The sequence below is a fragment of the Pseudopipra pipra genome, chromosome 6 (genome assembly GCF_036250125.1).
Source record: "Pseudopipra pipra isolate bDixPip1 chromosome 6, bDixPip1.hap1, whole genome shotgun sequence".
NCBI classification, from domain to species: Eukaryota; Metazoa; Chordata; class Aves; order Passeriformes; family Pipridae; genus Pseudopipra; species Pseudopipra pipra.
In genome coordinates, this window is record NC_087554.1 from 8,460,477 (window position 1) to 8,486,575 (window position 26,099).

General features: G+C 61.3%; 3 protein-coding genes and 2 long non-coding RNA genes across 10 annotated transcripts in view; 3 read left to right on the plus strand and 2 right to left on the minus strand.

Moving 5' to 3' along the window:
• Nucleotides 1-26,099, plus strand: part of LOC135416723 (uncharacterized) — a 31,493-nt gene that overhangs the window by 1,755 nt on the left and 3,639 nt on the right. The gene's annotated exons all lie outside the window — the stretch shown is intronic.
• LOC135416526 (antigen WC1.1-like) lies at nt 5,436-14,954 on the minus strand. Its single transcript, XM_064659739.1, is given in 15 exon segments — nt 5,436-5,551; nt 5,739-5,912; nt 6,216-6,299; nt 6,512-6,607; nt 6,758-6,937; nt 7,019-7,384; nt 7,473-7,781; nt 7,854-7,944; nt 8,032-8,255; nt 8,409-8,723; nt 8,798-9,100; nt 9,174-9,565; nt 9,567-9,977; nt 13,685-14,288; nt 14,936-14,954. Coding segments are annotated over 15 exon segments (3,684 nt in total).
• The window catches only part of LOC135416721 (uncharacterized), a 41,314-nt gene continuing 31,108 nt past the window's right edge, over nt 15,894-26,099 (minus strand). The window contains exon 10 of the long non-coding RNA XR_010431681.1: nt 15,894-16,287. This is a non-coding gene — a long non-coding RNA (uncharacterized LOC135416721). The remainder of the gene's footprint in view (nt 16,288-26,099) is intronic.
• On the plus strand, nt 17,596-19,154 carry LOC135416527 (scavenger receptor cysteine-rich domain-containing group B protein-like). Its single transcript, XM_064659741.1, is given in 3 exon segments — nt 17,596-17,723; nt 17,824-18,358; nt 18,361-19,154. Coding segments are annotated over 3 exon segments (1,158 nt in total). The 3' UTR covers nt 18,856-19,154.
• On the plus strand, nt 19,653-22,487 carry LOC135416528 (soluble scavenger receptor cysteine-rich domain-containing protein SSC5D-like). The gene is made up of 6 exons (XM_064659742.1): nt 19,653-20,457; nt 20,999-21,178; nt 21,329-21,424; nt 21,637-21,720; nt 21,947-22,192; nt 22,372-22,487. The coding sequence occupies exons 1-6, from the start codon at nt 19,689-19,691 to the stop codon at nt 22,485-22,487; spliced, it is 1,491 nt and encodes a 496-aa protein (XP_064515812.1). The 5' UTR covers nt 19,653-19,688.

Here is a 26,099-nt window from a genome sequence, read left to right on the forward strand (position 1 = left end):
TGGTCCCCCTGGAGGGACAGTGCTGTTGGTGCCCCCCGGGTTGGGGCACCCCGAGGACTCCAGCGCGCACCAAAAGGATTATTCGGGGAGATCCTCGGGGTGCCCGGCCCTGGGGAGCTCAAAGCAAGGTCCCTGCAATGGATTCAGGCATTGCTGAGAGTATCCCAGGGGTACCTGTCCCTGCTAGACATGGAGCTCTCTAATGGGCTGTAATTGGGTTCTAAAAGTGGTGCTCCAAGTGCAAAGGAAGTGTGGGATTGGGATTAAGAAATGAGCAGTGATGGTACAATTGGCTGTTTTCTCTTGACTGTAATGGTGAGAGCTGCAGGAGTGCAAGGTGTGTGTTCCAGTCCCCAGCATTTGGTTTGCACATGTCCTGGTCAGACACAGGTCCAACTTCCTCAGTCCTTAACACAACAGAAGGAGTGTGGCCAGTGGACAGTGTGTTTTCCTGTGTCTTTGGTGAGGTGTTGACTCAGTACCTTTCTTGGAGCTGCTGTTGGATGAAGAGGTGCCCCCAATTCACCTGTAAGGGCCTGGTTTTCTTCCCTGCTTCTCCCAGCTTGTCCAGGAGATGGAATTCCAGTGCTGCAGTCTAGATGGCTCGTGGTGCTCCCAAAAGGAGCCTTTGTGCCTTCAGGGCAAGTTGTGGTGCCCCTGGAGCTGTTGGGAGAAGCAGAGGGTTGGCAGGGAGAGGCCTGGAATGATGTTGCTGTGGCACAGATGTTGCTCCCTGGCAGGTTCTTGGGTTGGATTCCTTGGCTGCCACTTGGCAAGGCCTGGAAGGGCCTCAGTTGTGTAGGGAACCAAACCTGGAATGGGAAAGCAAAGGTGGGGAGGTTCTGGTTCCAGAAAGGATCATTGTCTTCTCTTTCTGCAGAGGCACTGAGCTGCTCCAGCTGTGGCAAGAAGTGCCCTGATGCCTGAGTGCTCTCCATACCCCCAGGATGGATCCCAACTGTCAGCCCCTGGCTCCATCCCTTGAGAAGATGGTGTTCCTGCAAGCCCAGCTGCTGTGCTGGTGGTCCTGTGGGCACCTCCTGCCCTGGCCTGCTGTGACTGTGTTTGTGTTGCAGCTCAATAAAGTCCCTTTCAGGGGTGATTGTGTCATTTTGGTGTCAGTTCTTCTCCCCTCTTCCCCTGCCCCCGTGGCTGCATCACTGGCTTGTGCCTAAATGAACTCTTCCCCTGCAGCAGTTCCCTGCTGCTCTCAGAGAGGGTGGAGCTGAGGCCCCTGAGCCAAGGGAAAAAGGATCCATCCAAGGCAGGCCCGTGCTCACCCCCTGCCTTCCTCCAGCCTCCCGTGTTTCCTGTTCCCCTCCCTGCTGGACACTCAGCCTGTTCCCAAACACCCCCTGTTCCTGTTCTGTCTCTGTGTCTCCCCTCACACCTCCCCTTCTATAATCTCCAGCTGCCCAGGCCCCTGGTTTTGAGGGGCATTCCTGGGCTGCTGCCCCCCCATTCCTTAGAACTGAAGTGCCAAGAGCCCCAAGTGCAGAGAGGTCTGCAGGGAATCAGTGCCAAGAGCTGCCCGTGCCTGCCTGTGTTCCTGCAGTTCTCCTTCCTGTTCTCCCTGGGCTGGAGAGACCTGCCTGCCATGGGTTTATTGGAGCAGAGGGATGGGATTACATTGGTGCAGAAGGGATGTTCACAGGCACTCCTTTTCTGACAGGCAGTGCTATTTCCCTTTTGCCTTTCCCAAGTTTTCCCAAGTGCTGCCCAGCACAGGGATCCGTGTGCTGGGACAGTGATTGGCAGGATGAAGGGGAGCCTTGGCCTCACCTGCCCAGTTCAGGTGGGTGGCAGAGAATTGGGGTGGCCTGGCAAGGCATGAACACATTTCTGAGTTCTGGAGTGCCTTGAAACCTTTCCCTGTCAGGTTTCTCTCCCTCATTTCCTGGAGTCCAGCATCCCAGGTGTCTCTTCCTTTGTCCGAAGTCCAATGGCAGAGGATTGACTGACTCACAAGGGAGGTTTGGAATGAAAAGGGTTCTGTTCAAATGGGGCAAGGAATGCAGTAAGAAAGATGAGCCTCCTTTTAGTGCCTGAAATAGAGAAGAATGAAAATGCCACATTTTATTTGTTGTCCCCCCTGGATTTTTCATGGCTAAAACTCTCTAGTGAGCAATTGAAGAGAAGGGTGAAGGGCAGGAGCCTTTGACTTGCCCAGTGCCCTTAATTGACTTGTTCTCCTCTCTTCCAGGCCAGGCCAAAGCCCTGATCCAGCCCAGCTCTGCCCAGTGCCCTGGGCTGGGAGCAGCCAAAGGCAAGAGGCTGCAGCCCCGCCGGCCGGGCTGGGGGCTCCTGGTGCTGCCCGTGGGGTGGGGTAAGTCAGAGGGACACGTTTCTCTCCTCCTGGTGTTGGCATTTGCTCCCTGGGCACTGGGTGTGTAAGGAAGGACAGGGTAGCAGGGAAGGGGAGTGTTTCCAAACTGTCTGAATGTTGCCCCCAGGTCTGGGATGGAGCAGCCATGGGGGTGGTTGGATTTGGCCTGGGCCGGTCGGGATCAGCCATAAAGGACCCACCAGACCCTGAACCCTCACTGGACATGTCCAGCCCCTCAAGTTGTTAATTTTCAACAGAGGACAAAGTATTGGTACTTGCTTCTGATCTGTGGAGAATATCCTTTGGAATGATCAACCAGAGAGTGTATCAGTGCATCTTTTTAGGTCTTTGTTTGTTTGTTTGTAATTTCCTCTCTGGCTTCAATGAGTTTGGTGTGCTCCTGTTAAGGAAGCAGCGTGTTTTTACCTTGAAATTTGGGGTGGTTTGGTTTGTTTAGGGTTTTTTCCCCCACTGACTCAGGCCTTCCAACTCCTGATGGACTGGAGTGATGAGTGCTCTCAACCCAGGTTATTTCTTACTATTGTGTGGCTTTCCCTCAGCTGTGGGTGAGGAATTGTGCAAGCAAGGCCTGTGTGCCCGTGGGTGTCTCCCGTGTGTGTCCGTGTGGCAGGGCTGGGACAAGGACTCGTGCAGGGACCCAGCTGGCACTGGAGCTGCTGCCATCCTGAGCCATTGCCAAGGGCTGGGGAGAGACCATCTGGGAGGCTGTTGCCAGCCTTCCATTGGGAGCTGGATCTCCCTCCAGCTGCAGCAGCCAGGGGAGGGTTCTTCCTTGTGCAGCCCAGTGGCTTCTGCTCAGGCTGGCCCAGAGTGGGGCTGGGGCAGGTTCTCCAGGGAACTGGAGCCAGCCCTGAACGGGGCTCTGGAGAGCAGGAGCTGCAGGGACTGAGGTTTGCAAAGCTGGGCTGAAGTTTGTCAAAGCAGCAGAACATTCTCATTCTGGTGGGTTTGTGGAGTCCGTGTTGGTGCCCAGGAGAACTGGGTCAGACTGGGCTTTGTGGTCCGAGAGCTGCCCCCCTAAATGTGGCAGGCTGTGTGTGCTGGCAATGAAGTGCTGTCCCAGAGGCTGATGGTTTCTGTCTCCAGGTGTGCCCAGGACACTGCTAATGCTGAGGGATCTGCTCTGGGTCCAGGCTGTCCGTGCTGGAGGGCCCTGGTGGCTGCAGTCCCTGAGCCCGCAGAGGCAGGGAGAGCCCCGGCCCGAGGGGCCTTTGGCACCTTGTCCTGAATTTGGGGTGAGCCTGGGAGCGTGTGGAAGGTGAGAATGAGGGCTGTGCTTCCAATGCATCATCCCTGGGAAGATCCTGTTGTTCCAGAGCGCTGGGGACAGTTTGGGCTTGGCAGCTTCAGAGCTGGGTTGGAGCAGCCCCTGGAAAGAATCAGGAGAGTGGAGGTTTGTCCCAGTGGTGCTTTCATGCCCCACTGGACAGGCTGGGCTTTGTGTTTGAGGTTGTCCTGTATTTGCTCTGCAGATAATGGGCCCTTCCCAATTCAGCCCTGCGGCCCCGCCCCGCCCGCTCAGCCCGGCCCCGCCCCTCGGCGCGGCCCCGCCCCCGTTCCCTCAGCGCGGCCCCGCCCTGCCAACAACCCGCAAAAGGAAATTGGTGTTTCCTGCTGGAAAAGGATTGTCTGGGAACATAAATTTTGGACCGGGGATGCAGCTATTGAAGGAGGGCAATAGTTTAGGAAAACTGAGCAGTACTTTTGTTACACGCAATAATCAAAACCAATAAACACCAAAATGGACTTTATTGAGCTGCAACACAGGGATGGTCTCAGGAGGCAAAGGCGAGAGGTGCACACAGGAGCACCAAAGCTGCACCTGGGGTTGGCTTGGAGGAACACAATCTTACCGAGTTATGAGCCAGGGGATGGCATTTGGGAACAGCCCCTGCTGACTGGAAAGGATTCAGGCCCCAGGCTCAGTCTGCAGCTGGCAGTCCATCTCGGCCATCACCAACCAGCTCAGCCACTCCCTCTGAAATGCCACCTCTCTCCCCTCTACATCACCCCCCCCTTTCCTACATAAAACAGTGGTGATGTCCCCTCTAAATTACCCCCAGTTTTCAGCTAAAAGGGTCACCTCTGTCCCCTCTAAGGAACCCCAGGTTTTCTGTCCAAAATGCTGCCTCAGTCATCTCTGAGTTCCCAGCCTTTCTCTCAGAAAGGCTCCTTTTTCCTCGCTAAGGTACCCCCGGATTCACCCCACAAAAAAGGTGATTTTGTTTCATCCAAATTGCCTCAGCAATTCTATGGAAAATGTCACCTCTGCTCCCCCTCCCAATTTGCCTCTGCTTTTCCCTCTTCTGCCCCCTGCACAGGAACTCAGGTTTGACCCCCAAACCTCCCCTGCCCAGCTGAGGTTTTACCCCAGAATTGTCCCTTCCTGTCCCGCTGGGAGAACCTCGATTTCCCCTGCAGAATGTCCTTCACTAATTGCCTCGGTTTTAACTCAAAATGTTCATTTTACCCCCCCGGGAGAGACGGGAGACCACAAGTCCTGGGTGCCCCTGGAACCCCCCGGCCCCAGCCCGGCCCGGCCGCTCCTTCCCCGCTCAGTGCCACCGCCCTGGGGTGACAGGGAGGGGACAGGAACAACCCCCGACACACCGAGCTGCCCCTGCTGCTGCACAGCGAGTGCCTGCCTCACATTTTCCAGCCCTTCAGTATTTAATGTATTCGTACAAAAGTTTTATTTTAATTTTCAAACCCTGTGGATCCACGTTTGGAATTTCTCATATCTCAAAATCCTGTATATATTATAACAGGTATGGGGTTTTATTTTGAAATCAGTTTTCATATGAATTGATATTATTCATCAATAGATTTAAAAACAACAAATTTAAAAGGTGTTAGTATTTTACAGACACAGAACCCCTCCCTATGAATTTTAAGGCATTTTTGGGCTGTCCCCTCCCTTTTTGGAGGAACCCACATGACCCCCTTGATTCCCGACTCATTTTCTCCACCACAACACCACCCCCCCCAGTGACACCGGAGTGCCCCAAATGACATTATCAGAGATGATGACACAGAGCACCCCACCCTGCACACGTGTCCCCAGGGATGGGACGTGGCCAGGACATCCTCACTGCGACGTCCTCAGGGCGCCGGTGCCGACATCATCACAGTCCATGTGCCCCGGGGGCTGTCCCGGGGGGTCCCCTGTGGCTCCGGGGGGACTTGGAGTGGGGCAGCTCCCACCTTGGGGACAGCAAAGGCAGGTGCCTGAGGGGGACAGCTCCGTGTCCCCCCTCCAGACCCCACCTGGGGTGTCTCTGTGTTTCTGCAGCCCCCGTGGATCTGGTGCTGGATCCCAGCTTGCCACCGTAGCCAAACCCCCCGTGGAGTGGCTCTCCAGGGCAGATAGGGCAGCTGTGGTCCCTCTTACCTGTGGGTGGGACACAGATCCAGCCCCTCTGTGCCACTCCCTCGGAGATGTCCCCAGTGCTGGGAGTGGGGGACTCCTCTGGCACGGCCGTGGCATTGTCGTAGCCATCCAGGGTTCCAGCTGTGGCATCATTGTGGCCATCCAGGATTCCAGCCATGGCATCATCGTAGCCATCTGGGGTTCCATGCCCAGGCAGGGCAGGAGGGGCTGGGACTGGCACGGGGATACATGGCACTGACCCGGTGGCCATGGCAGGGACTGGCTGTGCCATCCCCCTCCGGCTGTGCCATCCCCCTATGGCTGTGCCATCCCACTCCGGCTGTGCCACCAGGGATGTGTTGGTGGCCCGTGGTCCCTCAGGGAAAGGCGATGCTTCTCTGCCCACTAACGAGGGGAGATGTGTCCCCTCAGCTCCCCAGCCCTGCCGTGTCCCCTGTCCCCAGCGCTCCCCGCTGGGTTCCTGCCCTGTGCCCCTACCTGGGGCTGCCCCGATGTCACTCCCCTCCACGCTGTCCCCGGTGTAATACAGCAGCTTCTTCACTGAGCCCTCCCGCGGGGAACCTGCAGGGGGAAAACAGAGTGTTGGGGGTGGCCAGAGGTGGCACCGCGGGTGACACAACCTCAGCCACAGAGCAGGGCTGTGATGGGACCCAGGGACCCCCCACACCACGGGGAGGAGCCAGTGCTGTGCCACCAGGACCCGCTGCCGCGGTGGGACTGTGGGGCAGAGCCCCCCTGTCCGGGCAGAGCTGGGACACGGGGGCTGTACCGACCTGGGCGACTGGGCACCTCCTGGTACTCCGGCATCGCGCTGTAGTCCAGCTCCTCGTAGATGGCGTCGGGGATGGCACCCACGGCTCTGCCGGGCCCTACAACAAGAGGCAGCGCTCTCCCGGGGCCGTGGGCACCGTGGGTGGCACCGGGGTCACCCACTGCCCACCCTCCGAGCCGTTCCACACGGGGGGAGCCCCTGAACCCCCCAAGCGGCTCTGTCCTGGCACCCACCCGCCGGGACCCACCTCGGCGCCAAGCGCGGGCACGGCACATCAGCACGGCCAGGGCGCCCAGGGCCAGGCACAGCAGCGTCCCCAGGACCACGCACAGCACCACCGCCACCGGCACAGTCCCCCTGGCCACCTGCCCGCTTGGCACCGGCACAGTCCCCCTGGCCACCGCAGGGCCGCTGCTGCTGGGGACAGCTGTGGGGACAGGGCCAGGCAGTGAGGGCAAGGGGATCCCAGCCGGCCCGGCGGGGGGGCTGCTGGCACGGGCAGAGCTACCTGTGCAGGGGGCCCCGTCCGGGCACGGGGTGCTGGCTGTCTCGCTGGGGTTGTCCTCCGCACAAGCCACGTGGGCGTCCCCTCCGGGCCCGCAGGAATGCAGGTGCCAGGGTGCCGAGGGGCACCCCCAGAGCGAGCGGGCTCCCTCCTCGCAGCCCACCCAGGCCAGCCAGGCGGGGGCCGGCTGCTGGGCGGAGGCGGGTGCCAGCTGCCCCCCGTCCCCACAGCCCAGCTGCCGGCAGACGGCGGCGGCGGTGCCGGGGCTGGTGCCGGTGGCGCACACGCGGCCCCAGGTGCCGTTGTGGAGCAGCTCCAGGTACCCGCTGCAGCGCCCGCGCCCGCCCGCCAGCCGCAGGGAGAGCTGCTCTGCCAGGGGTGCAGGGGGGTCACGGCACGGCCGGGAACCCCCCGGGGGGCTCTACTGCTCCCCGCCCCGGGGACACCCGGCACTCACCTGAGCAGACGGCCCCGGCCCCGGCCCCGCGCTCGCACTCGCGCCCTTCCGAGCGTGGGCATTCCCAGAGAGACTCCTCGCTCCCGGCGCACTCAACCACGTACGGCCACGCTGTCCCCGGCCCGGGGCCGAAGCGCGCCGAGCCGGGGGCCTCCAGTGCCGCGCCACAGCCCAGCTCCCGGCACACAACGGCGGCGGCCCGCAGGTCCCAGCGCTCCTGGCACACGCTGCTCCAGGTGCCACCGGCAAAGACCTCCACCCGCCCGGCGCAGCGCCCGGCACCGCCCGCCAGCCTCACCCGCCGGCTGCCTGTGGGCACGGAAGGACCGGGCTGGGGGCTGCTCGGGGCACCAGCACCCCGGCCCTTCTCGGGACACCCACCTGAGCAGACGATGACCATCTCCTCAGGGCTGCTGGTTGGTGCAGGGCCCATCTCTGAGACATCAGAGATCTCCTCTGGCATGTCCTCCGTCTCCTCGAGGCTCCTGGTCAGCTCAGGGCCCATCCCTGAGATGTTGTACATCTCCTCCGTCACGACATCCGTCTCCTCCGTCACGACATCCACTTCCCTGGAGCTGCTGGTCAGTGCAGTGGGTGCCGTACCCAAGGCTGTGTAGATCTCCTTTGGCAGGCCACAACCCAGCACAGCACACACCATGTCGACATCCCATCTCTTCCACTGCTCCACAGGCACACGGCGCCAGGCTGGGGTGGTTATGGCCTCCTCCAGCCGCCCGTCACACCGGCTCTCACCCTCTACCAGCCGCACGGAATTGATGGTGCCTTCTGCGCCTGAAAAATCACCAGCAGTGCCGTAGGGCTCTGGCACCTGGTTCAGCCCTCCCCTCGTCCCAAAACAGCCCTCAGTGCTCCGCTCCCAATTCTTGGGGTGTCCCAAAAGCCCTTGGAGGCTCTTCCCACAGGTGCCACACAGACCTGAGCAGTTGACGGCGGCGGCGTTCCCCGGGGAGCAGGGGGGCTCCCCCAGCACCGCCACGGGGCACTCGCCCGGGTGCCGCTCGCTCCCGCTGCAGCCGAAGGCGTCCGGCCTCAGCGGCCCGTCCCCGCTGCCGAAGGAGCCTCCCGGGGGCACGGTGACGGCGTGGCCACAGCCCAGGTGGCGGCACAGGACGTCGGCATTGGGCAGGTCCCAGTCGGTGGCGCAGACGGACCCCCACGTGCCCCTCACCGCCACCTCCACCCGCCCGGCACAGCCCGAGCTGCTGTTCCCCAGCCGGAAGCCCGTGTAGGCTGTGGCAGAAAGGCCGTTCAGGGGGGGAATGCTGGGGGGACCCCCAACACCCCCTGGTGTTCCCGGTGCTTACGGGAGCAGATGATGGTGGCGTGGCCAGCGCAGCCCTGGCTGTGGGGCACCCGCCGGGCGCAGGCGCTGAGGAGGGGCTCGCTGCCGGTGCAGTTGAACCCCCCCTCCCACAGCGGCCCCGTTCCTGCCCCAAACCGGCCGCTGCCGGGGATGGCCAGCGCTGTGCCGCAGCCCAGCTCCCGGCACACCACCTGGGCCACCTTCATGTCCACGTGCTCCGCGCAGACGCCAACCCAGGTCTGGCGCTGCCGCACCTCCAACCGCCCGGCACAGGCTCTGTCACCTCCGACCAGCCAGGAAAACCCTGCGGGAGCGGTGCAGAGTTGGCACTGAGGGATGTGCCGGGAGCGCCGCATCCCTCCCAGCCTAGCTCCTACCTTGGCAGATCACGGCGGTGTCGAAATCATGGGTACCGTTGTAGGGTCCCCAGCCACGGATCTTGCAGTCCCAGAGTGTGGCCTCGTCCCCCTTGCAGTCCACCACAGCCAGGTTGACGGGCCCGGTCCCTGTGCCAAAGCGGTCGTGGGCGAAGTAGGCGCCGGCAGCCGAGCCACAGCCCAGCTGCTGGCACACCACCTCGGCGTCCTCCATGTCCCAGTTGTCATCTGCCACCGAGCCCCAGTGTGCTCGCAGCTTCACCTCCACCCTCCCGGTGCAGGGACCGCCGCCATCCACCAGCCTCAGCTCCACGGCCTCTGCACTGGGACACCAGCACAGCTCAGCCCTGCCGGCACACCCTGGCACGAGATGGGTGTCCCGGCACGGCCAGCCTGCCCCCCTCACCTGTGCAGATCACCCCCACGTCCCACTCGTGGCCGCAGTAGTGCTGGCCCCATCCTAAGTGCTGACACTCCTCCAGCACCTCCTCGGTGCCGCTGCAGAAAGGATGGAGCCAGATCCTGCCGCTGCCCTGCCCGAACGGGGCGTATGGGGACGACCAGGCCACGCGGCCACAGCCCAGCTGCCGGCACACCACGGTGGCCCAGAGGGCTTCCGATTCGAAGTCGTAGATGCAGACAGAGCCCCACTCACCGTCGTGATTCACCTCCACGCGTCCGGCACAGCGCCCGCCGCCCCCCACCAGCCGCAGCTGCCCGGAGCCTGCGGCACGGAGGGGCCTGAGCCGGGCCCAGCACCGGCGGGTCCCCGCTCCCTCCACCCCGCCACTCACCCCCACACAGCTGCAGGCACAGCAGCAGCCCCAGCGTCTGGACCGGCCCCATCCCCGACAGGTCCCGCACCCCCAGCGCAGGCAGGGGATGATGTAGCGGCAGCGCCGGAGCCGGTGCAGGCGGCAGCACCAGGGGAACCTTTATCAGCCGAGGGATCGCCCAGCTGCAGGGCCACGGCCTCCAATAACCTGCTTCGTGCCCAAATATGAGGCTCGGCTCCGCTTCTGGCGTCACACACCTCGCCACAGTGGGCCGGCACACGGATGTCTCCGGGGGGAGCCGCCCCCCCCAGCACCTGGGCCGGGGGGGCCCCTCCTGTTTCCCCCCGTGGGTCCAACTCTGCTGCTGGAGCTCGGCAAGAGCCATCCCCGCGCTGACAGGATTCAGCCCCAATCCCGCTGGAGCCTCCACGGGACCGCCCCGAGGAGCGGCTGGAGGCAGAGCCCCGGGGCCCCCTCCCCGGGTGCCCCCTCCCCGGGCGGTGGGAGCAGCCCCCGGCTCCCCGCGGGGGCGGCGGGTCCCGGGGCCTCGCGCGGGCGGTGGCACATGGCGGGGCTGCCGCAGCTGTGCCCCCGCGCTCGCCTCGCCGCCGGGGCAGGAAGGAGGCGGTCACCGCCCGCCGGGGACGCGGCCGAGGCACCGACCGCACGCGGCTCCTGCCACCTGCGCCGGCACCGATAACGCCGCCGCTCTGCGCGCCGGCACCTGGGCACGGGCAAGGCACGGGGGGGCACAGAACCCACTCGGTGGGGCACCCGCCTGGGTGAGCCGGCACCGAGCACCACCGCAAACGAGGCGTGCGGGAGGGGGGAGCAGCAGCTCCCTCGGGGTCTCGCTTGTGCCTGAGGGTGAGGACGGGGCTGAGCAGCCGCTCCGGCCCCGCCGAGCAGTGCCAGTGCCGGGGAACAGCGTGTTCCCGGCGGGGTCACACCTGCAGCGGCGCAGGCACCGCCACGGGCCGCCAGCCCCGCGTGGGACCGGGCACCTGCCACCTGCCAGCGCCCCCGTGTCACCCCGCCGTGGCTTGTGGGGCTGCTCCCAACCCTGGAGAGCCCTGGGGTGTCCCCATGGTGTCGCACGGACCTGCCACAGCTGCCCGGCCCTCCCGCCCGCACGGAGACCCGGCCGGGCCGGCAGCAGGGGACGGCACAGCTCCGGTCTCTCCGCGGCGGGCGGGGACCCCGGCAGTGGTTCCCGGGGACACCGTCAGCGCCTTCCAACCCTACTTCCAAGGACACGGCACCGTGTCCGTCACAAGCGCTGGAATGGGGCCCGGGGTGGGGGGGAAGGCGCAGGAGAAAGATGCGGACCCCCCGCCCGTGGCCCCGGCCCGTGACCACGCCCCGTGCGGAGCCCCCGGGAGCCGGGGTGGCGTTCCCCGTTCCCCATTCCCCGTTCCCCATTCCCGCTCCCAGCGGCCCGAGCCGGGGGGACTTTCCCCCTTCCCCGTTCCCGCTCCCTCACGGCCCGACGGCAGCGGCCCCCGGTGGGCGGGGGCGGCAGCGCAGCCCCGGGGATCGAGGGGGGCTGGAGGCGGCCCAGGAAAGGACCCCCCGCTCCCCCCGGGGCAGCTCCACAGCCCCCCTGCTCTCTCTGCCACGGGGGCCCCGCTGCTCCCCCGGCTGGCACAGAGCCCCCTGCCCATGGCTGGCAAACCAGGGCCAGGGCTCGGCCTCGCTGGTGCCGTGGCACAAAGGAGCTGCGGGCACCACTGCACCTCCAAACCTCCCTGGGAGGAGAAATGAATCCCGGAGCAAGACGCTTTTACAGCACGAGGTGGCAAAGAGTAAAAACCCAGAACACACTTCCTTGTGTGTTGCTCGCCCTCGCAGTGCCCCAGAACTTCTTCCAGAAAAGCAGAGGACACCCCAAAGCCATGAGCAGGCGAACCTCGAGGGCTTCCCGTGCCCCCTCTGTGCCCTGGGGGTTCCCCCCCTGCTCGTGTCCCCCCAGCAGGGCCTGTCCCTCCCCTCGGGCTGAGCCAGTTGTCCTGCCTGGCTCCCACCACCTTTCCTTGAGGGACATTTTATGACCAAAACCCCCCCCTCATTAACTCTATCTTATCACAAAAAGGTTTGTTCTGTACTCTAGAGATTGCCTGGGATTTTCACTCCAAAATATTCATTGAACTTTTATGGAGCACTTCAAGTTTTACCCCAAAATTTTCTCTGCCTGTCCACTACTGATTACCTCATTTTTCCCTCAAGTGTTCATTCTCTGCCAATACAGATTACCTCAAGTTTTACCCCCCAAATTTTCCCTACCTGTTCACTACTGACTGCCTTAATTTATCCCAAAATGTTCATTCTCTCCTACACATTGCCCCACATTTTACCCCCCAAATTTTCCCTACCTGTTCACTACTGATTGCCTCATTTTTACCTCTAAATATTCACTCTCTACCCTGGACATTACCTCAAATTTTTTCCCCCAAAATTTCCTCACCTGTCCGCTACTGATCACCTCAGTTTACCTCATGATGTACATGCTCTCTGCTTCAGATTACTTCTGATTTTACCCAAAAAAATTTTCCCTACTTGTCCACTACTGACTGCCTCAGTTTACCTCTAAATGGTCATTCTCTACCCTAAATTACATCAAGTTTCACCCCCAAAATTTTTCTTCTTCTCTTTTTTACCCCAAGAATGGCCATTCCCTTCCATAAACATTATCTCAGCTTTGCCCTCAGAAATATCCCCTTCTGGCCCCTGTACCCAGGCTCTCCTCTCCCCCCTCAGCGTGACCCCAGTGTGCAGCCCCCTGCAGCCAGAGCCTGAGCTCAGCACGCTCCCTTATCAATGATTTGCTTTAATTAACCAACTCAAATGAACTAATTAAAACCAAATCAATATTATATTATTCTCTTTAATCAAGATATATATAAATACTGCAGAATACAGAATACAAAGGAACCTTTTTAGCCCCAAAAACTCTTAAAAGAGATATAGAGGGCACGGCTGCACTGCACCTCCAGACCAAGGACAATTAGGAGAAAAGAAAAACCCAGACTGAGATTCCTTGGAGATTGGTGCAGCTGCTTCCATCCAAAAAAATCCTTGGTCTGCATGAACACCTGCCTGAATCCTAGGAACCTGTGATGTCATCAACATCCTCATGGTCCTTTTTATTAAAAGCAGATTTCCACGGAGAATTAATGAAATACAGAAAATTAAACTGAAATGTAACTGAACATTCCCCCAGCCCAGCAGGTTGCAGCATCCAAAAGAAAATGAACAGAAAGATTATGGACTGGGATCATCACCAATCCCAAATCCCTAGTGTGGAATACCACTCTGCTTGGTTTTATAAATCACCACTTTTCTTACTGGACAAACCCACCAACTTTAGTTCAAATTCACCAAGTTCAGAACTGCGGCCACATGGATTTTACTGCCCCACGTGCGTGGTGGAACCCAGGAAAACACAAAGGGTGTGGTCCTCTGGGAATGTTCACAAGGCACCACAGGGTTCCGATGATGGATGAATTCCAACTGGCAGAGGGAAACTTACACTGGATAACGGGAAGGAATTCCTGGCTGTGCGGGTGCTGAGGCCGTGGCACAGGTTGCCCAGAGAAGCTGTGGCTGCCCCCGGATCCCTGGAAGTGTCCAAGGCCAGGCTGGACGGGGCTTGGAGCCACCTGGGCCGGTGGAAGGTGTCCCTGCCCACGGCCGGGGGTGGGACTGGATGATCTTTAAGGTCCCTTCCCACCCGACCCTTCCGGGACTCCACGGTTCCCGACGCCCCCGCAGCCAGCGGCCCCTGCCCGGTGCCAGCCCGCGGTCTGTGGCTCCCCGGTGTCCCCGCCGTGTCCCCCCGCCGAGCCGGTCCCGGCCCTTTGTTCGATCCCCTCACGGCCCCTCCGCTCCCGCCCCGCTCCCCTCAGCCCGCCCTGGGCCGGCGCTGGACCGGCCGCTCCCGGCACCGGGGAGGCCCCGGGGGAGCCCCGCGACCGCCCGGCGGGCCCCGCCCGTCTCACCCCGGTGCCGATCCCGGTGCCGATCCCGGTCCCGGTGCCGATCCCGATGCCGATCCCGGTCCCGATCCCGGTGCCGGTCCCGATCCCGGTGCCGATCCCGATCCCGGTGCCGATCCCGGTCCCGGTGCCGATCCCGATGCCGATCCCGGTCCCGATCCCGGTGCCGGTCCCGATCCCGGTGCCGATCCCGATCCCGGTGCCGATCCCGGTGCCGATCCCGGTGCCGATCCTGATCCCGATCCCGTCCCGGCCGTTCGGACGCTCCTGCCGCCCCGTCACGTGACGCGCCCGCCTGCGCGCGCAGAGGCCCCGCCCCGCTCGGGAGCGCGCGCGGGAAACGGCTCCGGGACCGGGACGGGAAGGGACGGGATGGGAATGGGATGGGAATGGGATGGGATGGGATGGGAATGGGATGGGATGGGATGGGATGGGATGGGAATGGGATGGGATGGGATGGGATGGGATGGGATGGGATGGGATGGGATGGGATGGGATGGGAATGGGATGGGAATGGGAATGGGATGGGATGGGAATGGGATGGGAATGGGAATGGGATGGGAACGGGTTCGTGCAGATCAGCCGTGGGGCAGCGTGGCCTTTCTTTCCAATTTCCTTTTCTCTTTATGTCCTTTTATTTTCTCCCCCCCTTTTCATTTATTTTTACTCTTCTTATTTTTCTTTTTTCCCCATTTTCTTTTCTTCTGTTTTTCTTGCCCGTTTTTCTTTTTTTTTCCTCTCCTTTTCTTCTTTTTTCCCCTCTGTTTTTATTTTCTCTTTTCTCTCCCTTTTTCTTTCCTCCCCTTTTTCATTTCTTTCCCCTTTTTTCCTTTCTATTTTTTCTATTTTTTTCCCCTTTCCCCTCCTTTTCCTCTTTTTCTTTTATTTTTTCTTTTATCTCATTTTTCCCTTTTCCTTTTCTCTTTTCCACTTTTCCCTTTTTAGCCATTTCTCTTTTTCTCCCTTTTTCTTTTCTCTTTTCCTATTTTACTTTCTCTCTCTTTTCCCATTTTCCCCCTATTCCTGTTCTCTCTTTCCCCTTTCCCTTTTTCTCCTTTGACCCTCAGCCCTGTGCCTCATTAAATTCAGCTGCGCCAGGGCACGAGGACATTCCTGAGCAATAAAAGCCCCTCTCCCTCTGGGCCATAACTCACAGCAGGGCCCGGGAACAAACAGCTGGAGACACATCTGGAGCAGAGGTTGGGATCCCGCAGTGGAAGCCCCTTCCCTTGGGATGTGTGTCCAAAACCAGCCTCAATCAACTGAATTTCAGGGAAGCCCTTTGCCTCGAGGTCTTGCTGGGCACAGATTGGAGCTGCTGGTTCTTGGCACGTGGAAACAAAATTTTCCATGAATTTTTAAAGTTGGACAACGGAATAATTTCTGTCCAAGCCCCTGTTCCCACTGCAGATGTGTGGCTTCACCTGTTACTTTGATTCAATATCCAAGGCAATATAATAAACTGCACCAAAAACTCACTTCAGTTTTTATAGTTGTTGATCCTTTAGTGTGTAAATATACTGAAAGAAAACAAAACCAGCCAAAAAAGAGGAAGAATAATGCTCCTGTATAATGCTCCTGAGGAACTGCTGCAGCACTCTCTGCTGGTTAGTAATGCACAGAGAATGGCCTTAGGAAACTGAAAATTCCAGGTATAACACCTAAAATAATTTGCCACTTAGGTACTGTTTTCCTAATTAAAATACAATAAATTCCTCTGAAAAGCCAGGACATAGAAAAATAACACACAGCAAAGGGAAAAAAATCATATTATGAAAACTCTTCCCAAGTATTTAAAAAAATTATTTCAATTTTAGTGTCAGTTTTTCAGTCACCAGTTTAAACAGAGCAGCCAGTACTCCTCACTGGAAGCAAGAAGAGTGATAAATCCACTGTTTAATGAACTTTCACCTGCCAAACAGAAAGAAAAGGACAAAATACATAAACACTGCAACACAGGGAAACGTTCTTAAATTCAACACATTTTACAGGATACGAAGATTTGCAGTTGCAGAACTGAGAGCTGGGCCGGGGTTGGTGCTTCTGCTCCATAACTCGGCCAGGGGGAGACCAGATCCATCAGCAAAACTGTTTGTTCAGGTCATTTCCAGGCAACCAGAGCTGTCTCCCACAGGGACATCAGTGGGGATGGGCAGGAGGGTTACAAACAGCAAAGTCTGTGCAACATCAACCTGTCCTTGTCCCGATCCCGCTGAGCAAACCTGGAACCGTGGCTGCTTCCTGGCAAACCTGGCCTTAAAGCAGCAGCTCTGCAGGGGAATAGCTGGGCTCCAGGAGGCACTGGGAGGCTGTTCCAGCAGGAATTCCCCATGGAATTGCGGGCTGTAGGTAGAATTCCTCTAAACCTGCAAAGCTGAGACCGGAACCCAAACCTGGGCCCCACAAAGAGAATAATCTTTGTGCTGCCCTGTCGGCCAAAGCCGCTGCACTGAGAGATCTTGGCAGCCTGAGGGAGGGCATTCTCTGCATCCCAGCAACCAGCATCTCCCCAGGGGACAATCCAAGTCCCAACCAACTCCTTTGGCCTTTCCACAGGGACAGGGACCCTTATTTGGTCCTGCTCTCCCACGGTTCATTTTGGGGGATTGGTTTGTGCTGGTTTATGTTCCACGACTCCACCCACAGCTGGAGATTTGGGGGTGTGCTTCTCTGCTCCCAGCAGGTTCCCTAAGGAGCCAGATACTCCAACAATCCCCTCGTTTGACTTTCTAGGTGAATTCCACACAAGCCAGTCCCCCATTCCCTATCCAGGCTGGGAGTGCTCGTGCCCTTGGCACATATGGCTCTGGCTGGGCAGGAACTGAGAGCAGGACACGGGGCAGAGTAGATCAGCTGCCCAGGGAACCTCCAGGATTCTCACAGAGACAGCAGCATCTGTGCTAAAAGCAGTTGAGGTCCAGGAAGAGACTGGGACAAACCAGGACAAATCAGTATGGCTTCTGAGGGTTTTCCAGGCTTTGCCAGCAGCCTTGGAAGTAGTGCCGGTGAGTTCTGATGGGTTTCTGGTGGGTCACTGCTTGAGTCTTCTCCTTTTCCCTGAACCTCTGGTGTGTACTTTCTGAGTTCAGCTGGAAACAGATTTTCCAGGAAACAGAAATCCTTCTCATCCTTAGAAGCTACATTTTTTGAACCTCCTATCAAAGCAGATCTTCAGAGCTTTGTTCCCAGCAGTGAAAGTCTCTGGCGTTGGGACCGTGTGGGCAGGGAGCCGCAGGAGCGATCAGACTGGGACGTCTCCTTAACGCTGGGGCTCCTGAGGCTCCCGAGCTGCAGCGGGACAGAGCCGCGGGGCGCGGGCAGCGCAGAGCGGCGGCGTTATCGGTGCCGGCGCAGGTGGCAGGAGCCGCGTGCGGTCGGTGCCTCGGCCGCGTCCCCGGCGGGCGGTGACCGCCTCCTTCCTGCCCCGGCGGCGAGGCGAGCGCGGGGGCACAGCTGCGGCAGCCCCGCCATGTGCCACCGCCCGCGCGAGGCCCCGGGACCCGCCGCCCCCGCGGGGAGCCGGGGGCTGCTCCCACCGCCCGGGGAGGGGGCACCCGGGGAGGGGGCCCCGGGGCTCTGCCTCCAGCCGCTCCTCGGGGCGGTCCCGTGGAGGCTCCGGCGGGACTGGGGCTGAATCCTGTCGGCGCGGGGATGGCTCTTGCCGGGCTCCAGCGGCAGAGTTGGACCCACGGGAGGAAACAGCAGGGGCCCCCCCGGCCCAGGTGCTGGGGGGGGCGGCTCCCCCCGGAGACATCCGTGTGCCGGCCCACTGTGGCGAGGTGTGTGACGCCAGAAGCGGAGCCGAGCCTCATATTTGGGCACGAAGCAGGTTATTGGAGGCCGTGGCCCTGCAGCTGGGCGATCCCTCGGCTGATAAAGGCTCCCCTGGTGCTGCCGCCTGCACCGGCTCCGGCGCTGCCGCTACATCATCCCCTGCCTGCGCTGGGGGTGCGGGACCTGTCGGGGATGGGGCCGGTCGGGGCGCTGGGGCTGCTGCTGTGCCTGCAGCTGTGTGGGGGTGAGTGGCGGGGTGGAGGGAGCGGGGACCCGCCGGTGCTGGGCCCGGCTCAGGCCCCTCCGTGCCGCAGGCTCCGGGCAGCTGCGGCTGGTGGGGGGCGGCGGGCGCTGTGCCGGACGCGTGGAGGTGAATCACGACGGTGAGTGGGGCTCCGTCTGCATCTTGGAGTTCGACTGGGAAGCCCGCTGGGCCACCGTGGTGTGCCGGCAGCTGGGCTGTGGCCGCGTGGCCTCGTCGTCCCCGTACGCCCTGTTTGGGCAGGGCAGCGGCCGGATCTGGCTCCAGCCCTACTTCTGCCTTGGCACCGAGGAGGTGCTGGAGGAGTGTCCGAACTTCGGATGGGGCCAGCACCAGTGCGGCCACGAGCGGGATGCGGGGGTGATCTGCACAGGTGAGGGGGACAGGCTGGCCGTGCCAGGGCACCCACCTCGTGCCAGGGTGTGCCGGGCAGGGCTGAGCTGTGCCGGTGTCCCGGTGCAGAGGCCATGGAGCTGAGGCTGGTGGGCGGCGGTCCCTGCGCCGGGAGGGTGGAGGTGAAACTGCGGGGACACTGGGGCTCGGTGGCAGATGACAACTGGGACATGGAGGACGCTGAGGTGGTGTGCCAGCAGCTGGGCTGTGGCTCGGCTGCCGGCGCCTACGCCGCCCGCAACCAGTTTGGCAGAGGGGCCGAGCTCATCAACCTGGTCCTGGTGGACTGCAAGGGGGATGAGGCCACACTGTGGGACTGCGAGATCCGTGGCTGGGGACCTTATAAGAACAACCACGACTATGACACTGCCGTCACCTGCCAAGGTAGGAGCCGGGCTGGGAGGGACGCGGCGCTCCCGGCACATCCCTCAGTGCCAACACTGCACCGCTCCCGCAGGGTTTTCCCGGCTGGTCGGAGGTGACGGAGCCTGTGCTGGGCGGTTGGAGGTGCGGCAGCGCCAGGCCTGGGTTGGTGTCTGCGCGGAGCACGTGGACATGAAGGTGGCCCAGGTGGTGTGCCGGGAGCTGGGCTGCGGCGCGGCGCTGGCCATCCCCGGCAGCGGCCGGTTTGGGGCGGGAACGGGGCCGCTGTGGGAGGGGGGGTTCAACTGCAGCGGCACCGAGCCCCTCCTCAGCGCCTGCGCCCGGCGGGTGCCCCACAGCCAGGGCTGCGCTGGCCACGCCACCATCATGTGCTCCCGTAAGCACTGGGGACACCGGGGGGTGTTGGGGGTCCCCCCAGCATTCCCCCCCTGAACGGCCTTTCTGCCACAGCCTACACGGGCTTCCGGCTGGGGAACAGCAGCTCGGGCTGTGCCGGGCGGGTGGAGGTGGCGGTGAGGGGCACGTGGGGGTCCGTCTGCGCCACTGACTGGGACCTGCCCGATGCCGACGTCCTGTGCCGCCACCTGGGCTGTGGCCACGCCGTCACCGTGCCCCCGGGAGGCTCCTTCGGCAGCGGAGACGGGCCGCTGAGGCCGGACGCCTTCGGCTGCAGCGGGAGTGAGCGGCACCCGGGCGAGTGCCCCGTGGCGGTGCTGGGGGAGCCCCCCTGCTCCCCGGGGAACGCCGCCGCCGTCAACTGCTCAGGTCTGTGTGGCACCTGTGGGAAGAGCCTCCAAGGGCTTTTGGGACACCCCAAGAATTGGGAGTGGAGCACTCAGGGCTGTTTTGGGGTGAGAGGAGGGCTGAACCAGGTGCCACAGCCCCACGGCACTGCTGGTGATTTTCAGGTGCTGAAGGCACCATCAATTCCATGCGCCTGGTGGAGGGTGAGAGCCGGTGTGACGGGCGGCTGGAGGAGGCCATAACCACCCCAGCCTGGCGCCGTGTGCCTGTGGAGCAGTGGAAGAGATGGGATGTCGACATGGTGTGTGCTGTGCTGGGTTGTGGCCTGCCAAAGGAGATCTACACAGCCTTGGGTATGGCACCCACTGCACTGACCAGCAGCTCCAGGGAGGTGGATGTCGTGACGGAGGAGATGGATGTCGTGACGGAGGAGATGTACGACATCTCGGGGATGGGCCCTGAGCTGACCAGGAGCCTCGAGGAGACGGAGGACATGCCAGAGGAGATCTCCCATGTCTTAGGGATGGGCCCTGCACCAAGCAGCAGCCCTGAGGAGATGGTCATCGTCTGCTCAGGTGGGTGTCCCGAGAAGGGCCGGGGTGCTGGTGCCCCGAGCAGCCCCCAGCCCGGTCCTTCCGTGCCCGCAGGCAGCCGGCGGGTGAGGCTGGCGGGCGGTGCCGGGCGCTGCGCCGGGGGGGTGGAGGTCTATGCCGGTGGCACCTGGAGCAGCGTGTGCCAGGAGCGCTGGGACCTGCGGGCCGCCGCCGTTGTGTGCCGGGAGCTGGGCTGTGGCGCGGCACTGGAGGCCCCCGGCTCGGCGCGCTTCGGCCCCGGGCCGGGGACAGCGTGGCCGTACGTGGTTGAGTGCGCCGGGAGCGAGGAGTCTCTCTGGGAATGCCCACGCTCGGAAGGGCGCGAGTGCGAGCGCGGGGCCGGGGCCGGGGCCGTCTGCTCAGGTGAGTGTCGGGTGTCCCCGGGGCGGGGAGCAGCAGAGCCCCCCGGGGGGTTCCCGGCCGTGCCGTGACCCCCCTGCACCCCTGGCAGAGCAGCTCTCCCTGCGGCTGGCGGGCGGGCGCGGGCGCTGCAGCGGGTACCTGGAGCTGCTCCACAACGGCACCTGGGGCCGCGTGTGCGCCACCGGCACCAGCCCCGGCACCGCCGCCGCCGTCTGCCGGCAGCTGGGCTGTGGGGACGGGGGGCAGCTGGCACCCGCCCCCGCCCAGCAGCCGGCCCCCGCCTGGCTGGCCTGGGTGGGCTGCGAGGAGGGGGCCCGCTCGCTCTGGGGGTGCCCCTCGGCACCCTGGCACCTGCATTCCTGCGGCCCCGGAGGGGACGCCTACGTGGCTTGTGCGGAGGACAGTGACAACCCCAGCGAGACAGCCAGCACCCCGTGCCCGGACGGGGCCCCCTGCACAGGTAGCTCTGCCCGTGCCAGCAGCCCCCCCGCCGGGCCGGCTGGGATCCCCCTGCCCTCACTGCCTGGCCCTGTCCCCACAGCTGTCCCCAGCAGCAGCGGCCCTGCGGTGGCCAGGGGGACTGTGCCGGTGCCAAGCGGGCAGGTGGCCAGGGGGACTGTGCCGGTGGCGGTGGTGCTGTGCGTGGTCCTGGGGACGCTGCTGTGCCTGGCCCTGGGCGCCCTGGCCGTGCTGATGTGCCGTGCCCGCGCTTGGCGCCGAGGTGGGTCCCGGCGGGTGGGTGCCGGGGCAGAGCCGCTTGGGGGGTTCAGGGGCTCCCCCCGTGTGGAACGGCTCGGAGGGTGGGCAGTGGGTGACCCCGGTGCCACCCACGGTGCCCACGGCCCTGGGAGAGCGCTGCCTCTTGTTGCAGGCCCCGGCAGAGCCGTGGGTGCCATCCCCGACGCCATCTACGAGGAGCTGGACTACAGCGCGATGCCGGAGTACCAGGAGGTGCCCAGTCGCCCAGGTCGGTACAGCCCCCGTGTCCCAGCTCTGCCCGGACAGGGGGGCTCTGCCCCACAGTCCCACCGCGGCAGCGGGTCCTGGTGGCACAGCACTGGCTCCTCCCCGTGGTGTGGGGGGTCCCTGGGTCCCATCACAGCCCTGCTCTGTGGCTGAGGTTGTGTCACCCGCGGTGTCACCTCTGGCCACCCCCAACACTCTGTTTTCCCCCTGCAGGTTCCCCGCGGGAGGGCTCAGTGAAGAAGCTGCTGTATTACACCGGGGACAGCGTGGAGGGGAGTGACACCGGGGCAGCCCCAGGTAGGGACACAGGGCAGGAACCCAGCGGGGAGTGCTGTGGACAGGGGACACGGCAGGGCTGGGGAGCTGAGGGGACACATCTCCCCTCGTTAGTGGGCAGAGAAGCATCGCCTTTCCCTGAGGGACCAAGGGCCACCAACACGTCCCAGGTGGCACGGCCAGAGGGGGATGGCACAGCCAGTCCCTGCCATGGCCACCGGGTCAGTGCCATGTACCCCCGTGCCAGTCCCAGCCCCCCCTGCCCTGCCTGGGCATGGAACCCCAGACGGCTACGATGATGCCATGGCTGGAACCTCGGATGGCTACGACGATGCCACAGCTGGAACCCTGGATGGCTACGATGATGCCATGGCTGGAACCCTGGATGGCTACGACGATGCCATGGCTGTGCCAGAGGAGTCCCCCACTCCCAGCACTGGGGACATCTCCGAGGGGGTGGCACAGAGAGGCTGGATCTGTGTCCCATCCACAGGTAAGAGGGAGCACAGCTGCCCTATCTGCCCTGGAGAGCCACTCCACGGGGGGTTTGGCTGCAGTGGTGAGCTGGGATCCATCAGCAGATCCATGGGGGCTGCAGAAACACCCCAGGTGGGTTCTGGAGGGGGGACACGGAGCTGTCCCCCTCAGGCACCTGCCTTTGCTGTCCCCAAGGTGGGAGCTGCCCCACTCCAAGTCCCCCCGGAGCCACAAGGGACCCCCCGGGACAGCCCCCGGGGCACACGGACTGTGATGATGTCGGCGCCGGCATCCTGGGGATGTCGCAGTGAGGATGTCCTGGCCACGTCCCATCCCTGGGGACACGTGTGCAGGGTGGGGTGCTCTGTGTCATCATCTCTGATAATGTCATTTGGGGCACTCCGGTGTCACTGGGGGGGGTGGTGTTGTGGTGGAGAAAATGAGTCGGGAATCAAGGGGGTCATGTGGGTTCCCCAAAAAGGGAGGGGACAGCCCAAAAATGCCTTAAAATTCATAGGGAGGGGTTGTGTGTCTGTAAAATAGTTTTAAAATACTTCTAAAAATTCTTTTAAATTTGTTATTTTTAAATCTATTGATGAATAATATCAATTCATATGAAAACTGATTTCAAAATAAAACCCCATACCTGTTATAATACATACAGGATTTTGAGATATGAGAAATTCCAAACGTGGATCCACAGGGTTTGAAAATTAAAATAAAACTTTTGTACGAATACGTTAAACACTGAAGGGCTGGAAAATGTGAGGCAGGCACTCGCTGTGCAGCAGCAGGGGCAGCTCGGTGTGTCGGGGGTTGTTCCTGTCCCCTCCCTGTCACCCCAGGGCGGTGGCACCGAGCGGGGAAGGAGCGGCCGGGCCGGGCTGGGGCCGGGGGGTTCCAGGGGCACCCAGGACTTGTGGTCTCCCGTCTCTCCCGGGGGGGTAAAATGAACATTTTGAGTTAAAACCGAGGCAATTAGTGAAGGACATTCTGCAGGGGAAATCGAGGTTCTCCCAGCGGGACAGGAAGGGACAATTCTGGGGTAAAACCTCAGCTGGGCAGGGGAGGTTTGGGGGTCAAACCTGAGTTCCTGTGCAGGGGACAGAAGAGGGAAAAGCAGAGGCAAATTGGGAGGGGGAGCAAAGGTGACATTTTCCATAGAATTGCTGAGGCAATTTGGATGAAACAAAATCACCTTTTTTGTGGGGTGAATCTGGGGGTACCTTAGCGAGGAAAAAGGAGCCTTTCTGAGAGAAAGGCTGGGAACTCAGAGATGACTGAGGCAGAATTTTGGACAGAAAACCTGGAGTTCCATAGAGGGGACAGAGGTGACCCTTTTAGCTGAAAACTGGGGGTAATTTAGAGGGGACACGACCACTGTTTTATGTAGGAAAGGGGGGGTGATGTAGAGGGGAGAGAGGTGGCATTTCAGAGGGAGTGGCTGAGCTGGTTGGTGATGGCCGAGATGGACTGCCAGCTGCAGACTGAGCCTGGGGCCTGAATCCTTTCCAGTCAGCAGGGGCTGTTCCCAAATGCCATCCCCTGGCTCATAACTCGGTAAGATTGTGTTCCTCCAAGCCAAACCCCAGGTGCAGCTTTGGTGCTCCTGTGTGCACCTCTCGCCTTTGCCTCCTGAGACCATCCCTGTGTTGCAGCTCAATAAAGTCCATTTTGGTGTTTATTGGATTTGATTATTGCGTGTAACAAAAGTACTGCTCAGTTTTCCTAAACTATTGCCCTCCTTCAATAGCTGCACCCCCGTCCAAAATTTATGTTCCCAGACAATCCTTTTCCAGCAGGAAACACCATTTTCCTTTTGCGGGTTGTTGGCAGGGCGGGGCCGCGCTGAGGGAACGGGGGCGGGGCCGCGCCGAGGGGCGGGGCCGGGCTGAGCGGGCGGGGCGGGGCCGCAGGGCCGGGCGGGCTGGGATTGGGCGGAGGCGCTCGATGCTGATTGGGCAGCGCTGCCAGCCCGCGGTATAAAGGACCGGCGGGGGGGGTACGGGCGGTTGTGTGTGAGGGCTGAGGGCGGGGCCCCGCTGCTGCCCGGGCTGCGGAGGGGAGAGCGTCTTGGCCGCTGGGTTATGGACCGGGGGAGCCGGGGGGCGTTTAGGGGCGCCTTGTGCTGGGCAGCGGGGCCGGGTAAGCCTGCCGGGTGCCCCCGAGGGGAGCCGTGGCAGGGCTGCGGGGCTGTTGTTCTCTGGGTGTCTCAGGGTTTGCCTCGGAATCCCAAAGCCTTTCCCCGTGCTGGGTTATGAGGCAAAGACTCGTCTCAGTTTCTCGGTGCTGCATTAATGCTTTTTGCTCCTTCTCTGTGCAGTTGTGCCCTCCCTGGGGCTCAGCTCAGGTCCGTGCCCAGCGGCTGGTGGAGTGTGGCGAGTTGTGCTTCCTGCCGGGCGGGAGCTGCCTTGGGAAGCTGCTCTGTCCCCACGGCTGTGCCGAGCTGGGAGCTTGGACAGGTAAGGGCAGGGCCCGTCCTGCCGGTGAGAATTGGGTTTGGCTGGGGGAGGATGGAATGGAGTGTGTGCCTGTTAACTCCACGGAGAGCCAAAAGCTGGGAGAGACCCCGAGCAAGTTTGGTGCCATGAGAGCAGCTTCAAAAGACCTTGAGTGTTGGAGAAATGTCTGGGAGAACTGGTTCCCTTTTTGCAAGGACAGGGGGGTTGCTGTGCTCTCTAGCAAGAATACTTACCTTGGGATGTCCAGGGTGAGGAAATGTTGGCCACGTGTGGGCTGGAGCAAAGGTGTATGGGTGCCTGTGTGTGACACCCGTGGGTGTGCAGGAAGGGGGTTCTGGTGCCATTGGAGCTGCCAGGGAGCCAAAAAGGGCACAGTTGTCTGAAAAAGGCAAAAGCTCTGTTGGCCTCTGTTGACACCTGCACCAAAGGAGATGCAGATTTTCCCCTTCTTGGTTGCACAAAGCTCCCAACAAAGGAAGCTTTAGATTGTAACTCTGCTTTATGCTGAAGGTTTCCTTGCTCTCTCAGCAGGATGCCAAGTGCCACCGTGTCCCTGAGGTCACCCTTTCTCCTGTTGGGAGAGCATGCGGCAGATGGAAAGGATCCCCAGGCATCTGCAGGCACAAGGGACTTGTACAGCTATGATTTTCCTACAGCCCTTGTAAGATGGATTTCAGGGTACCATGGGTCATGTGCCAGCTCTCCTGCTGGAGCTTTTGTCTGCTGTATTTGAACACAAAGAGTAGAACTAAAGTCAGGTGTGTTCTGGAGTATGTTACACTTGTGCAAAGCTCTTTCCCTCTGTTTATGTTCTGTTCTGGAAAGCACAGTCTGGAGTTCCTGGGCACTTCCTGTTAAACGATTCCATGAAAATAATTTTGTACTGAGGGGTGAAAGGAGCTGTCTGTTGGAGGTCAGATGTCCCTGATAGAAGCTTTATGCTTTTTCAGTCAATAAGCTCCTAAAGGATCTTAGAGTGCGTAGGAATGCCTGGCTTCTGAAACTCACCAATTGAGTCTTAGAGGCTTATCTGAAGAGCTGAGTTCAGGCAGCAGAATTGGCCCCCAGGAGGGACTCTGTACCTGCTCTCCCGTGGCTCCAAGGGATCTCTGGCCCTTCACGCCGGCACCGAGATTTTCTCGGGAAGGGCCTCAGATCCCCGGACCAGTCTGGGACACAGGCAAGATCCCCCTGCAGTTTGAGATCAAATTGGGCCCCCTGGAGGGACAGTGCTGTTGGTGCCCCCCGGGTTGGGGCACCCCGAGGACTCCAGCGCGCACCGAAAGGATTATTCGGGGAGATCCTCGGGGTGCCCGGCCCTGGGGAGCTCAAAGCAAGGTCTCTGCCATGGATTCAGGCATTGCTGAGAGTATCCCAGGGGTCCCTGTCCCTGCTAGACATGGAGCTCTCTAATGGGCTGTAACTGGGTTCTAAAAGTGGTGCTCCAAATGCCAAAGCAGT

Coding starts and splice junctions, on each gene's coding strand:
- LOC135416528 (XM_064659742.1), top strand. CDS start 19,689: ATGCGCCTGGTGGAGGGTGAGAGCCGGTGTGACGGGCGGCTGGAGGAG. Junction 21,425..21,636: donor GGAGGTGCCCAGTCGCCCAG/GTCGGTACAGCC, acceptor TTCCCCCTGCAG/GTTCCCCGCGGGAGGGCTCA. Junction 22,193..22,371: donor GATCTGTGTCCCATCCACAG/GTAAGAGGGAGC, acceptor GCTGTCCCCAAG/GTGGGAGCTGCCCCACTCCA.